General features: G+C 39.9%; 1 protein-coding gene across 2 annotated transcripts in view; it reads right to left on the bottom strand.

Moving 5' to 3' along the window:
- Positions 1 to 5,245: 5,245 nt before the first annotated feature.
- Positions 5,246 to 16,167, bottom strand: part of pdgfc (platelet derived growth factor c) — a 47,285-nt gene continuing 36,363 nt past the window's right edge. Inside the window, exons 3-6 of one of the 2 annotated variants that reach the window (XM_028589667.1) lie at positions 14,232 to 14,412; positions 7,768 to 7,975; positions 7,300 to 7,520; positions 5,246 to 6,363 (exon numbers count right to left, since the gene is read on the bottom strand). In XM_028589667.1, coding sequence (XP_028445468.1) covers positions 6,250 to 6,363; positions 7,300 to 7,520; positions 7,768 to 7,975; positions 14,232 to 14,412 — 724 coding nt within the window. In that variant the 3' untranslated portion in view covers positions 5,246 to 6,249. The remainder of the gene's footprint in view (positions 6,364 to 7,299; positions 7,521 to 7,767; positions 7,976 to 14,231; positions 14,413 to 16,167) is intronic. The other variant, XM_028589668.1, reaches the window with a different exon arrangement.

Genomic DNA, 16,167 nt, shown 5'->3' with positions numbered 1-16,167 from the left:
TTGAATTGGAGAATTTGGTTTCATCCTGATACATTCCGTTTTACTGTTCAGGCTTGGAGCTCAAGCAGTTTTTGTTTTACTCAGAGAAATAAAAACAACAACATTTATTTCATTCCATGGAACTTTATTTAATACTTTTATTTTTTGCCCTTAAGAATATTAAAATAGCATGCCAAAGACTAAAAAAAGAGTGAGCTTCCTTCCCCTTAGTTTGAAATCATCATTAGAGACCCACAAAGTGTTCCTCCGGGGTTAGTGAAACACACTGCCAATTAACTGGATGACATACGAATCTGTGACTTTTGGCCTTGCTTTCTATTAAGGATGCATTTCCCTTATGGCCGTCGGCGGGGTTGGACCTCTGTGAGAGGCTTGTCAGACCTCATCAGTCCTGGACCCTGGGTATATCTTCAACACTGGCACCATATTGTGTGTGTGTGTGTGTGTGTGTGTGTGTGTGTGTGTGTGAGTGTGTGTGTGTGTGTGTGTGTGTGTGTGTGTGTGTGTGTGTGTGTGTATTGTTGGAGGTATGCTATGACAGGAAAGTAGCTCACGCACCATCACTGGCCCAGATGTGCCAGCTCGTGGATAAAGTCTCAGTCTGATGGCATTTGCCAAGCAATTTGAGAGTGACATGATACAAAGTACAATTAAGGCAGGGGAGGTGACACCTTGCCAGACTCAATACAATTTACACCTGATGCTACTGAATCTAATTGTTGAACTTTCAAGTAGTTTCAGTACATTCAGGTATAGTATTCTACTTTCCCTGTGATTTTACGTTTGGTAAAATTGTTGTACACTGTACACTTACATATTTGATTTATGGCAGGACGTTTAATGCATGGTGTATTATAGAGTTCAGAGTTATAACCTTTCATCTTGGTCTGGTAACGTAGAGTGGTTAAACATTCAACGTAACGAGGAGATGAAGGCTGAAATGGGAGACATCTGTCAAATGATTCAACCTACAGTATATTTAACATAGAGCTCTCCTCTGCCGGGCTGCTGTGTAAATGATTTCCTGACCCATGATTAATACTACACTATAGTCGAGGACCTTACATTCCCAGGAACAACAGCCGGTTCTCCGAAAGACCACTGCTGCAGCACCCTGTAATTATCAAAACATAACGTGCACCCGTCAATTTGGCCTTTCCCTCCATATACTGTGAACCAATTAGGGATGCTGGATATGTCATCCGGATGGGGCTGCCATATTTTCCCCATCAGTCAGTGCTCAAAGACCCAGCACTGTTATAAACAACCTCAAGTTGCGCTTGATTCCCAGACTGCATGTCAAGATTTATAGACAGTTGCCAGTTACAGGAGATGGATGGTTGCAAATGTGAGGGCTCTGCAAAGGCTATAGTGTATCTTCCAAGATGTCCTCTTGTAGATACAACAATGTGACTTGAAGGAAAATAGGACTTTCTTTTCCTGCAGCATACTGTAGGTGATGAAGTTTCACACTGACTATGTTTTGTTGAGTTTGTTTGTTGGGATTACATTTTTAAATGTCGTTATTCCTTTTTTCACCAGACATCTGTAGCACTTGGGGAAAGAAAAGCTTTTATATCTTTGCTTTATTGTTTCTAAAATGTCCTGTTGGCATTATTAGCATTCTACATACAGGCACAGCTAACTATGCACTTGCAGCAAGGTGTGACCCATGGTTTTATTGGGGGCATACTAAAAGCACTTGCAAGCCTCTTCAGGGAAAACACTTGGAGAATAGATACAAAGACATAAAAATGTCACAATATCCCTCGATGGCCGCGTGAGTGGAAATCAAAATGTCAGTTTTATTTGAAGGGAAAATTTAGATGCATATATTTGAAGGCAGCGCATATGGACTGAGTAACAGAGTAGCATAGGAATACTTTGCAGTGATGAGAAATGACAGAGATAAGGGGAAACTGCAAGACCACAGTTGTTGCTGGCTGAAGTGCTGGCGGTTGAGATGATGACACAGGGCCACAGGGTTTATAAGCTTTCGGGAACAGACAAATGGACTATATTCTCTATATTCTGCAAAACAAGCAGAAAGAAAGCGAGTAAACTTTTATCTAAATGAAACCACTGAAGACTCTCATGACAAGATTATGTGATGTAATTCCGTCACAGCCTGCTTCTCAACTTTCTTTTTAGCATTTCATGTTTTAACAGTGCAAAGACTGTTGGGTCTCATTTCACTTCATGATGTGACCATTCAACACGTGAGTACAGTACAGTAGAATGAACACTGAAATATTATTGGATTCATTCGGTAATGTAAACGGCCCCATCATCATGTTTTATTATTTATTTCTATCAGTGTTGTACAAATGAGATAAAAAAAGACACACACCTTTGGCCTCCATCATTGGTGGTGCTGTGTCTTCACATTAGGCCTCTCTGCACCATACAGACTAAAATACAATTTCCTGAAGAAGGTCTTTCCATTTGCTGAGCTCTTGCTTGTCATGCTTCCCTGTGATTGGCAAAGCTTCAGAGCAACTAGACCAGCAATGTGACTGGCTGACAGTGTACCTATTCACATATAGCCCTTTAGCACGTTGCACTGCTGCACATGAACAGTTGCTCTTAGAGACACCCACACAGTTTGTGCGCCCAGAACTTACCACCTTGCACTTGTCAATAGGCTTGCGCAATTAAAATAGGGTCCTTTCAAAAACCTATTATCCCTTTTCAGTACACAGAAATGTCATATTCGTTTAAATCATGTATTTTTCCTGTTTGTAACAAAATAGTGACTGATGAATACAAAAACGATGCAACCTCCACACTTTCCGTTGACAGAAGAATGTCAGGGACAACTCTCACATCTGCGAAAACACTGCACTGAGTTTTGATCTATTATTTTCTCAAATGATGTGTAAAGAGGTGTAGGAGGTGCCATCTTTTCAGCTATTGGGATATGCAGAGGAAAGGTCAAACCTGTAATTCATTAGAGGTTAGTCCAGTGATTTCATTAAATGAGTCTGAGTGGGAGGGGGTGTGGGGGTGAGAGTGTTGGGCCTGTTGTAAAGATGATTCATGAGTAGCGGAGGCAGAAAGCGACTGTCATAGTGCCTCAGCCTTTGGGCAGAGCTAGTGTCAAACTCCAAAAGCATTAAAAGACTTTGAGATTCTGTGCTTTTCTGTTTTGACAGTACAGGTTGGATTTCCCGTTAGAAAAGTTTGAGATTCTATTCACACTGCACTTTTCTTTGTCTGTTCAGCCCACAAGTTGGGCGCAGGTTAAGAGTTTGTTTTTCCTCAGAGACTAAATTAACTAAAAATGTTGTTTCTTGCGTAAAGTAGGGACACTTAAATTGCACCGTGATGCTGCGGTCCAGCTGCATCATGCTGCAATTTAAGACTGAGGCTACTTTGGTTTCACAGCGCAGGAGGCAATGAGCAATGAGCAGAGGGGCATGCGGATGAAGGGTGGAAGCGTCGAGTGGTGGATTGTAGTTGCGCGCGCACACACACACACACACACACACACACACACACACACACACACACACACACACACACACACACACACACACACACATACAAACACAAGAACCAGCCAACTGCCCATGCTGTGTCACATCTTGTGCCAGTGCAGTGAGGTTCCCTTTGAAAAGAAACACTGCACCGACTAAGGAAGGCAGTCTGTTTAATATTATAAAAACCACACTGGGAACTGGGAGCCGACGGGTTTATGCAGAAGCATCTGGCGTCACCGCAGATGCCTGCCAGGGCGCACATTATATCAGAATAATTGGCGTGGACAGCAGCGTGAGATGGACAAATGAGAACCTCCTCCTTGGTGACCTGGTGGCCAAGGGGGGAAAATGAACAACGCTGCTCAGTGTCTGATAAGGAGCTTGTGAATTAAAGAAACAATAGATAAGGCTTAAGGGAGAAGTGCTTACTCTTTAGGTTTTAAGGTAATGCTTGTAATATTAGTAAGGATATGGGAAAAACGTATGAGTAACTCACAAATAGACGGTTACCATAATGGCAAGTGATGTCCTCTAACTCACTCTCTATCATACTGCATTTTCATCTCTCACACTCTCTCACAGGCTTACTCATTCATGCACAAAGCCAATTGATCATTTTGTGAGCCCAAGTCCCAACTTAATCACCAACACACTGAAGATAAAAAAACACATTGGAAACCTAAAGGTTTTCGATTCTTTTATTTACTTTTCCTTATGGTTTCGTTTTTTTCTTGCTCAGCTTATTGTGATAAATGAGCTGAAGGTTTACGTTCATCTCTATACTACCTACAGTATATAATTACACAAAATCACAGTCAAGTGTTTCAAGATTGGCATTTAGGATAGAAGTAAGGTTTCATTTTTGGCCTATAGGGTCACACAAGAGGGGCACTTGGGCAACTCCCTTGCACCCTTTGACATTTTAGTACAAAATTGGAGCATTGTAGAGTCCCATCACAGCCATCCTGGATAATGAATTATGTGGCATGCACCAACTTGGGAACATAGTTAATGTTTTGTGTGCAATTGATATGTTAAAAGTTCACAATAAAACCTGGTGCCTCAAACTCTACTGTGAATAACCATTAGGTAAGCCTCGCACAAAGAAATCTACTTCGATTTCTCCTACTCATTTTTTGTACGTGATAATTTAACCCAAGTTCTCTTGGTCTTGTCGTGGATTTTCTGTAAAGTATTTGTAAAGTGCATTTAGAGGAATGCTATGAAGAAAAAATGGCTTACTGTTATGAAACCCCCTGTTTTGTGTTGAAAGAAAATTTGATTAATAATTCAGTGCAACATGCATATGCCCTTCTTATCTTCCCCCACCACTCATCCATTCAAACCTAATGAATTAAAGACTAACTATGTGAGTTTGCCAAATATGTTGCACAGATGAATATGGTTCTTGACTCACATTTCACATTTGTGGAATGGTATACATTAGGCTTCTATCCTTCTCAGAGAACCTCTCAACCTACTTTATTTACCAATCATCAGAGTTTCTCCTACTTACTTGTACTAATACAGACACTAATAACATACCGGAAACTACATATAGCCTAGTATTTTTTCCCCCAAATATTACAATAATTTCTGCCAGTGACGTCTTTAAACACAAGTCCAGCTTTAGCTATATACCACTATTTGGACATTGTTTGTTATTGTTTTAGATCGTTGGTATCTTCTCTGTTGAGTTTGTTTACCAGCCACAAGTACTGTACCTACAATTAGAAATTGAAGAATTTATTTTTGATGTTCAGTACAATGAAATACACAAACAGTTATTGCAAAAGAGATAAATAACTTTGGCATACAGAAAATGAAAAACATTCATGACACAATGGCAATGTAAAATGACTTAGAATGAAAACTGGAGGCCAATACTACTGTACAGTGACACATGTAGCAAACAAGACATTTTGGATGTAAATTTCCCTTTCTTTAAAACAAATAAATATCAAATATGAATATTCTCAAATGCAGCAAGAATGGCTTGACGCTAGGCCTTCCTGAAGCTAGCAGATTTGAGATTGCTGAGATCGGTTGAATGAAGAGTTGTAATGAACAACACCCAATTGATTCTACATGTGCAACTTTTATCTTCTCCTTGAGAATCTTTGGTAGAAAAGGTACGGTAGTACAGAAAGGAAATGTAAATTAAATATTTACACATAATACAGTCTTATTAGCAAGGCATTTCAGCGATACCATGGCTGCAGATTAAATATGTGGTGAAACAAAAGGGGAGCAAAGGAAAACTGCTCATGAGAAAGCACCTTTCTTTGCCTTGAAGGTAATAATAGAAGAGCAGAGGGAATAATGCAGCTGTAGCCAGCTTACTTATTGACATAAAAAAGTACTTGAACAAAGAAGCTCCCATTTTCCATGACATTCTCAGCCCACGCTGGCTGAACTATAAAAGAGAGCTCAAGAAGAGGCAAAAACACCTCAATGTTCTTATCTGAGCTGAAAAAAATAGTCTTCAGAGCAATAATAGTTCAGATCTGCTCCAGTGAATTTTTGTCTCTCTAAATGCGCTCAGAGCACACTATTGGTATTCCACAGCAGTTTGAATCCATTCAGAAGAGTTATTAGATTCCAGTCTGTTCCGCTTCATCCAATTAGCGAAAGGACAACAGAATAAAGGGACAATCTTGTTAGCTCCCAGTGGAAGTGGATGAGATACAGAATGTTGCAACAGCAGCAGAGGTTCATTTCTAATGTCCTGTGTGACTCCAGTGGCAGCTATTACACATATCTGAGGTTAGTCCCCGTCATCTTTACACACACAGGCACACTCCTCGTGGTGCTCCAAGGGCACATCAGTCATAGACTTCTGCAGGCCTCTGACACCGCTTTGGTGTTTCAACAGTAGAACCTGTCAACAAGGAGGATGCTTTAGTTAACAGCTGGAAGCATGCTCAGTGGGTACATTATTGAGAAATTTAACCAATTTTGTTTCCAGTGAAGGCCTAAAGTTAAAACTTACTTTTCTGACCCATTGCACAAAAAGATAATTTGTCCAAAGAGGTTTTACAATGCCAGTGACTTAATTGCATCACATTTCTGGCTTTCAAATCTCGATTTCCAAACCATACCATGACAAATGCCTGGCATTACATGTTATCTGAAGCCAAGTGACAAGAAAATTAAATCCCTAGTATTTTGCACTGTAATGTCAAGATTGCTTTTCTTAGACCCTTACTGCTACAGTGGGTGTGGGGCAAACATGTTACGTTGGCCTGATCATTACACTACATAAAAAACAAAGTTCATGGAAATACTATGAAAATTGTAAGTATGAATGTGCTCAACAAAGATCATGTCAATCAGTATATTACGCTGTAACTTAAATGTAAATTGGAAAATATATTGGTTAAAGTGTGGAACTAGGAAAGGCCACAGAATCACAGGATATGCACAACAAATTCAATGTTTTTTCATGAATATTTATCTATATAAAGTTGATAATTTGGTCTAAGGTCTAGGTTTGTGCAAGGGTAGTCTGGATCAATGGAAGTACATTTCCAGGATAATTGGCTGTCCCTCACCTTCCGCTGTCTGTGTGTATGTGTGGTGTAGCCAGACCTTAATCCACAGCGCTGTGGAGATAGGTCTGGCAATGCGAGACAAGTGCCAGCGTAAATATTAAACCATACAGAGGGTTCAGCCAACATATCCAATTCCAGTCTTTGCTGCTTCATAATTTAACCTCTGAAATTCTAAACTGGCATTCACTTAAAAATCCAAAGACGTAAATGTATTAACATGTTTCATGTTCCTCGTAGCATTTCATGATGGGATTGCTATTTACCTCATGGTATTTCTTGGTGACCCTGGTGGGAACACACTGGCAGTCATAGCAGCGGTGAGAGCAGCAGGCACAGTTTCCACCACAGCGCTTCACCAGGAGGCAGCTTGGCCAGAAAATGGCATCTGTCCTCTTCAGCTCCTCACGCAAGGATACAGAGAAGTTGCGTGGAGTGCAGCTGTACAGTCGAACGTCCTCCCTCAACAGATTGAGATCAACTCCTCCTCAAAGACACAAAGACATGATCAGAATCACTTCCTGTCGAAACAAAGTTTGCAATTTTTTAATGACAAATAATTAATAATTGAGTAATTTCAGTTTATCTCCAATGACTCCTCTAATATGCCATGTTTTAAAATTGTACTTTTTTTGACTATGCTTGACTCTTGTATCTACTGCAATTGTAAACTATCACATTGTATTGTTAACCTTTGTATTTCATAAAAATGTACAAGCTGGAAAGTGTCCTACCTCTGGCCTTCTTATTATGGATGAAGGTTTTCCCCAGCACATGCCATGTAGGTTTGTACAACTCCTCCATATCCAGTTGCCATCGCTCCGGCTCCAGGTACTGCATGACCTCCTCCATGGTGCCCAGCCCTGCCACAGCCTCTGACAACTCTTCAATACCCTGCTGGGGTGCAGGGAGAACCACAGGGACTTCGGGTTCTGATACACTCTGCAGGAAAACCAGTAGATGAGATGGAGTGAGATGGAGTGGAAAGGTCATTTATTCAGTAGTTGCAGTGTTTATCTATAAAGTTACAACAGGAAAATGCCCTGTTTTATGGACCTGTACACTGAGAGAGTCTTCTTTTTCTCTGCCAGAGCAATATAAAGCTGGTAAGATAGACACATAATGTAGCTTCCATGCCCCAACCCGCCTCATTGCACCAACTGCTTTAGAATACTTACAGAGCATACACTTTCTGTGACATTTAGGAGCTTGTAAGCGTGCTCTCGGTTACGAATACTAAAACAGGAAAATTACACAGAAGGAACAACTTTGTCAGGAGTGACACATTGTGCTTTATTTCTACAATGTGAAAAACTGTAAAGGCATAAAAAGAAGGGGAGTTTGACTGATTCATGGTAAAAAATGGGTTTAAATTGGGTTCAGGATCATTAAATGATACAGTGGTTTGGACTTGAGTTGAGTTTAAACAGAAAACATAAATGTTCAGGCCATCTGGGACCCAATTTAAGCTCTATGTTTTAGACCTGGTAATGTTTAGAAGAGTTGTGACTAAAGCTCCTAAAGATTACAGACAGCCTGATATTTTGCAAAGCATTCCCACACTGACCAATGCATTGAATAAACACTGTGGGAAGTAGGAAACCTAAGTGGAAAAATATGTATTTAAATATGTATATTTTTAACTTCAGTTCTTGTTCAATCCCTGATATAAGACTAACTGTCACTGTGGGTGTGTAGCTACCTCAGCTAAAGTCTGTTATCCTGCATATAAGGCTGGGGCTCCGCTTATATTCTCTGGTTAACTCCAAGAAGGCACATATGACTATTGACTGTATCTGAAATTGTTCAATGCACTGTTGAGTTGAGAAGCAAATGTCAATTAATGGAATTAGTTTTTACGTTGTCAGATTTCATCACATCACTGTCACCTCCTCTGCCCACTTTGCACAACATTTGTCCCTTTAGCTCCCGTAGGCAGCAGTATTATTTGTTTCTAGCTCCCAGCCCTCCAGGCTACAGCGTGCAGTCACAGAGAAGACTGATACCTGGAATGGTGGTGCTCCCACAAGAGAAGAGGCTAATCTGTTAAACCTTTCAGTCCTGTGACGCTGCGTTTGTCCAACATGTCAGCTCGCTGGTCTCCCTAATCTTATGTGACTGACACGTAGAAGGAAACATTGTGACACTTAAAAAAAAAAAAGAACAACATTGAAAACATCGCCTTCTGGCAGCTGTGTCTTTAAGCTTTTGGAAAGGCAGAAATGTTAGAAAAGAAATAAGATTATTCCAGGAATCTGTGTCTTCCCTTTGATGACTTGTATGGCTGAATTAGAAAGGAATCCAGTAAGAAATGGGGGTTAGCAGAGGAAACGTTTTCCTTTCGTCAGAGGCCATGACACTAACTACCTACCTATGCTAGAAACTAGTATTCATGGCACTGTAAAACCAGCTTTTTATATCCACCAGTAGAGCCAGCAGAGATATTTAAGATGGACATATAGTCCTTGTCTAGGCACAATGGACAGGTTATTAGTTAGTAAAACAGATCTGCAAGTGTATTGGCATCTGTACTGTAACCACCTATTAGATTTATTGGCAATGTTAGTCCATGCAATTCACTTAAACCCCAAGTGCCTTTGGCATAGATGTTAAAATAAGATGCCAGTGGTTTGACATGGCTGCACCACAGTCTAGAAAAATACAGCTGATGCGCAGCTGTGTTCATGCCACAGATTTGACTCATTCTAATGAGGCTGCCTTCATAACCACTGAACATATCTTTGGTTCATGTGTCACCTACTGAGATAAACAGACACAAACATAAAAGGAATGCTTATGGAGAAAGGACTAGTCATAAATAGTAAGAGTAAATCTAACAGCTCTTTCTCTGAGCAGAGCTCTGATTCTTATTAGTTGAGCCTTGGCAGTGGCTTACGGCGTGGACTGGAAGCCATTAACAGCTTGTGAATGTCGATGGTGCAACACTCCCCCAATTAGCTGTGCTCTGCAAGCTCGGCTTCAGATAGAGAAGCCAGGCAATCCTTCATAGACACATCAAGATGGTGTGAATAAAGCTATAAGTAGCACATGAGAGCTCCTGTTTAAGAAATTCATAAACAAAGTACTTAAATGGACCACCAACTTGCTGGCATGAATTCAGAGAAGCGCCCATGTGTCACATGTCACACTTTAAGACTTTAATACAGTATTGGAGGAGCAATGGAACACAAGAATGTCTTGAATCCAATAGTTAGTCTCCTACATAAATAAAGGCCATGATAGTGTAGCAGTTACAGTGGGCAACACTGTATGGTTAAGAATTAGGCCTTTTTATGTATGGCTTGCAGTATATAACAGAAAATGAATTTATTTACATTTTACAATCAAAATCCTTACTTCTACATGATCAGGAAAATACATGATTCTGGTAAAGAGTTTGAAATGTCAGACTAAATTAGAACATTTTCTGGTATAATTATGCACATAAATTGCATTTTTCTTAAGTTATCTAATAGCTATAGCTAATTATTCACCTTCGGACTTAACAACTTGCTGTTTACTTAAAGTTTTAAACTCAAATCTAGACTGGCATTTGATGTTCTTAGCTTCCAGTTAGTTGCAGTTTATGTCAATCTTTTATGAAAAAATAGCTGAGCCAGCCAGCCCGGCTAGGCTCAAAGTAGAAATTACAGACTCGGTGGAGGTAATTTTTGCAATTGTGAACCTTACAATATAAGCACATACATATGATGTATGGGCAGCAGCAGCTTATTTAACAAGATTGCAATGTAACTCTATTGAAATAATTATGTGTTTTGAAAAGAGCACTTGCATTTTAAATGGAAAAAAGGCTGAATGTGTTTGCATTCTTCTTGATGACCCTAAGACAGAATCAAAGTGTGAAAACTCTTATCAAACTCTCTGAACCCCCTTCCCCTCAAGAAATAACCTTGTTTTCAAGCTGTGATCACCTCATTTCCAGCTCTCCTTGTTCTTACAGAGCACAACCGCATGCTCTTATTTCTGGTAACTGAAATGACAGGTTCAGCTAACTACGTTGAGATGAGACTTCTGAAATAGCATCTTGGGAGAGCTCTGGAAAACAATATCTTCTCTTTCACATGGAGTTGCAAACCACTTCCTTGCACAAGATAGCTTTGAGTAAGCAACAAGGTCTGTTGTGCGTGAAGAAAGCGTTTTTTTCTCTCACTATACGCCACACACTGCAATTGAGGTTGGTGTAAAAACAGACCTCAATGTCATCATGCCAACGGTAAGCCTCCTGCATGGCTTTTACCAGTCATTGCCATCTGCTTATAGGATTTTATTCCTTACTTCTTCTGTCCTATCTCCCTCAATTCAAGTCAGAGTGTGTAAAACACTCTTCAATCCATTAAATGAAAAAAAACTGGCATAGTGATCTTCATGCCTAGATATAGCAGTGGGGTTTAATTCTCAATTGGGACCTCACAGAGACAATGATGCATGTTTTGTTTGCTCCATTGACCCACCACTCAACACTCTTCATGCTCCCTTCAACAGACTCCTTTCTCTTCTATGTTTTAACAACCTCTGCCTCGGCCCTTTCTCTTTTCCTAAAATCTCTTCCTGTGAGTTACAGACCGGGTTTTTATTTTCCCACCCCCATCCATTTCATGGAAGTGGTGGGGAGGAATTATTGCTTGTTTAAATATAAACTAAAGTGCTGGCCCCTGAATGGCACGAGGTTCCAGTAGCTGCTGGTTGACCACAGAGGAAACAGAGTGCAAGCTGTTCTAGCGTGCTGCTCCTCTGTCAGAGGAAAGCTCAAAGGGAAGCCAGACTGAACGTGCAGAGGCCAAAGCTTCCTCCACCCCCCCCCCCCCCATGGTTTCCACACGTTCTTGAGTTGGAATATGAAAGACAAACCCGGTCTCTTATTCCATTATATACTTAGTGGCAGACATTTGAACATCATAGAAGAGTTTCATTCTACTACAGCATAATGACATTTTACTTGTAAATGCCAAAACATTCACAGTTGTGTGTAGTGTTTTAATTCCATATTTTTTTTTTTTTTTTTTTTCATTTTTCTGTTACAGCTTTTTTTTGATAGAATAGCTGAAGACAGGAAAGGGGGGAGAGAGAGAGAGAGAGAGGGGGATAACAGCAAAGGGCTGTGGTTCGGAGTCGAACCAGAGCCGCTTCTGTAAGGACGGAGCCTTAGAACAGTATATGGGGCACAGTCAACCAGGTGAGCTGCCAGGGCACCCCGTACTTTCAAATTTTTATATTTAAGAAAATGTCATATTTTTCAAAAGGGAGAACATACATCATCAAACTATGAAATGTAGCTAGCTAGATAGATTTGAATTGGTTTAGCAACTGGAAGACGCTCAAGCATGTCTTTGAGTCAGAGCTGCTCTATTAAGTAAAAATTAAAAGAATGGAGCCAAAGAACTATAGTGTTTCTGGTATGGCAAAATCCAGCTAGCCCTCCTGAATCACATTTTAGTGTGTTCCATCTATTCAACAAAACCCATCTTTTTAACTTAGCTTTTCCGTGCTCAGTCAAGTGTTAGTTTTATTGTGTGTATGAGATGGTGTGTGTGGATGTTGGCGGTGGCTGTGTGTCTGTGTGTGTCTGCGGATGCATTTTTGTGATGGGGGGTCAATTGCTTTTAATTGTAAAGCACTTTGTGCCACATTTTACATGTATGAAAAGTGCTCTATAAATAAAATGTAATTGATTGATTGAACTTGGTCTTGCTATATAGCCATTTCCCTTGGTTGTAAAAACAACTGACCAATCAGAGCTTGGTAGGTAGGAAAAGGCATGGGGATGCCTTTAAGTTCTCTAAAAATTGCATCTAGTCTGGATGGGATTGATGCAGTTGTACAAGCAAACAGAGCAATATGAGAAATCAGAGCACATGAACACAACATCAGGCTAAATTAACGAAGTAAAAGCCAAATGATTATCTGGCTAATGTCAGAACTAAAGTCAAGTGAGAGGCCATGAGGCACGAAAGGAAGAAGCTGAAAAGGGTGTCTCTTTTTGTCATTCACTTTTTTGTATATTGGTTTTTTGAGTCTTGAGCTCTTCAAGCAAAGCTGGTGATGTACTGAATGAGTTTAATCGTATGCTATGCACACACTTTAACTTTAATTAGACACAATTGGAAAAGTCTAAAAGGTGAATGGAAACAAAGATTAGCAAGGGATGGAAATAGTGATTATAGTCTATGTTACAGGCAAATACAAGTGAAGTAACTGGAAAGAACAGAAACGAGGAAAGGTTGGTTTAGTGCCAGAAATATATTTCAGTCCTAAGTGTAGAGTAAAATAACATAGGTATCTTTGTGAATTGGGGTACTGTAAAAAAGGGATATTACTTTTGAACTATGATTATAAAACGCAAAGACAAAATGTAACAGACAGACATCAGTGTGGCAATTTTCCACATAAAAAGCACTTTTATCTCTTAATTCCTACTTTCATTTCAGGGCCTTGAATGAATCCCCGAGGGTCATAGGACCTCTTTGTGACTGTGAAGCCACTTATTTTCTCCATCTCAGTCTCAAGAAGAAGTGAAATTGAGACACCTCATCTGTCAGACTGAATCTAAAAAAACAGTGCAGGTTAACGGGGTATGTGGCTTTATATAGAAGAGTAATATAGAACATAAGAGTTTATTTAAAAATGGAAACAATACTAGACCCAAGAAATGAGAAAATTACAGAGTTTGAAACCATTTAAAGTCAATATATTTGTATTTGTTTTGTGCTGTCTGACGCTGTCAAAAGATTGCACGGTCCATTCAAATTCTTGAGGGAAAAAACTCAGCTTGTTGTAGATTTGGTAACTTAGCTGTACTCTCTACTGTCATTACAGAGCTTGTGGACACTTTGTTTTATCTGTGTATGAGTGTATAAGCTGCCCTGGCTTGTGTGTATCATCATCATAACTAAAATAAATGATAGTACAGGTGCCAGATGTTCTATAGTGCTTAAACATAATCTCTCCCCAACGATGCTCGGGTGCACAGATGCAGAAATGGATGATTGCAAATTAAGACACCATGTAATGTAACAAGCAAATAATTTTAATTGTGCATGCGTGGACAGGCATTCCTTAGTGCCATGTGAACTCCCTGAAGTTGGAGATAGAGGCAGAGAAATGCTATGACAGCTTATGTAAGCGCTCAACAACGTACAATGCACATTCGTAAAGTCCGCAGTATTGACACTGTACATACCACAGGCAGAAGGGAGTAGCGGACGCAGAATCCCGGCTCAGTGGGGAAGTACTCATCAGAGATGAAGCGGATCCTGATCTGACTGCCTTTGGAAGTGTGACTAGCTGGTGCCGACTGTGACCCACACCAGCGACCCAGGATGGTCTTCTCAGTCGGATCCTCTATCTCCACAAAGTCGTATCTGGTAGAGTGAGACAGACAAAGTGCAGAAACTGATTATTTTAGTCTCCGAGACGTCACCAGTTATTGGGCCCACTCTGAGACTGCGCTCCATTATCATGAAATTGTCTTTGTCCAAGTTATGCCACAACGTCCAGCTACTAATTGCTTTGTTTGAGCTTTCATATTGCAGATTTAGACCTTTGAATGTATTCTTGATTGTTGTAAACTCGTCAGCAGTTTAAATGTGTGTCATGGTGCTGTCTTTTCAGCTCTGTGTTGCTATTTTGAAGATGAGGTTGTTAATATCAATAAAGCTGCCCAGGGAAATAAAGGTTTACCCTTATAAAAAAAGGGTACAATATCTCAGCTGTGAGAGATGATATTAGTCTCTTATTTACTGCTTGAATTAAATCTATAACAATTAACTGGATATTGCCAGTGTAGGACAAATCTTAGGTTGACAGTGCAGCATTTAGCATCTATTCTTGCTATTTTGCAGTTATGGCTGCTGATGCAGCCTTTTAACAGGCCTATTACACTGCTGTCATTGAAATATAGTTTTTAATTAGACTTTGAGTTCATTATACTGCAATGTACTGTATGTTGACTGTGGGAGACTGCAGGCCTCTTTACCTGGACTCCAAAAGAAATTCTCAGTTGTCTCACTTTTCACATAGAGCAGGTATAGAACACACTCTATAATTTACAGAGACACAACATTCCCCCATTAACAAGCACTTGGTGTGACAGCAGCGAGGAAAAAAATCCTTTTAAAAGGCAGACACCTCAAAGCTGGCTCTAGGTGGGCGGCATTGACCAGACTATAAGGTTTGGATATCAATATGAACAAAAAATACAGTATGAATAGCTAACAGTATATGAAGGTATTTTGCAAAATCCTTCTGCAATAATGCACTTTTAACTCTTAACCTTTATCATATTGAGTGTTCATATTTCTACTTTCAATGTCAGCAACTCCTCTTTAATAGGCGCAGATTTGTCTGGCTCCCGTGTAACCTCTCCAATGCCCACATAAATAACTCATGTAATTGGACTGCAACAGAGTTTATATCACACAGTATTTTTCTGGCTTCAAACATAACAATCACAAAAAAAAAATGCAGAAGCTATTGGTGGTTGAAAATCAAACATTGCATGTGAGAAAATCCCAGGCATTTTTGGAATAATGTTTAGTTTTAACATGATGGGTTAAACAGGTTTCAAGGATTTAGTGTCATTTTCAATTTCACTAAACAAAATGATAAAAAAAATTTAATTGAGAAAACTACATACAAATGCATGTTGCTTGTTGTGGGGAATCAAACTTTGCATCCCAGTAATTACGTGCAGAAGCCTATGTCTCCAGACTCCTTTGGTGTGCCAAGGCTAACATCGGCCAACCTCAGCACTTAAGACACGCAGTTCAGGAGTTCAGCCTTTATTATTTATACCTGTGTGTAACCAGTGGCTGCACTGCATTCAATACAGCCTTGTTTCACTGACTCTTCACAGTCTGGGATTAATCACTTTGCCTTTTGCGTCAACAGGCACGCTAACCTCTCATTCAGTGCTGCCAATTCGGATATTTGGATTTCAAGGACATTGTTTACATTTTGCACAAGCTTGACAGATTCAGTTCAAGCTGGTTTCAATAAAACAACATGGAGGGACATGAGCACGACTAAAAATGGCTTTTCTGTGATGTCAAATAAACTGAAGGGGAGTGGGGTCGATACATTTAATGACTCTGTTGCCTTTGATTTGAAAAGTTATA

Source organism: Perca flavescens, chromosome 10 (genome assembly GCF_004354835.1).
Source record: "Perca flavescens isolate YP-PL-M2 chromosome 10, PFLA_1.0, whole genome shotgun sequence".
Taxonomy (NCBI): domain Eukaryota; kingdom Metazoa; phylum Chordata; class Actinopteri; order Perciformes; family Percidae; genus Perca; species Perca flavescens.
This window is presented reverse-complemented; position numbering and strand designations above follow the sequence as displayed.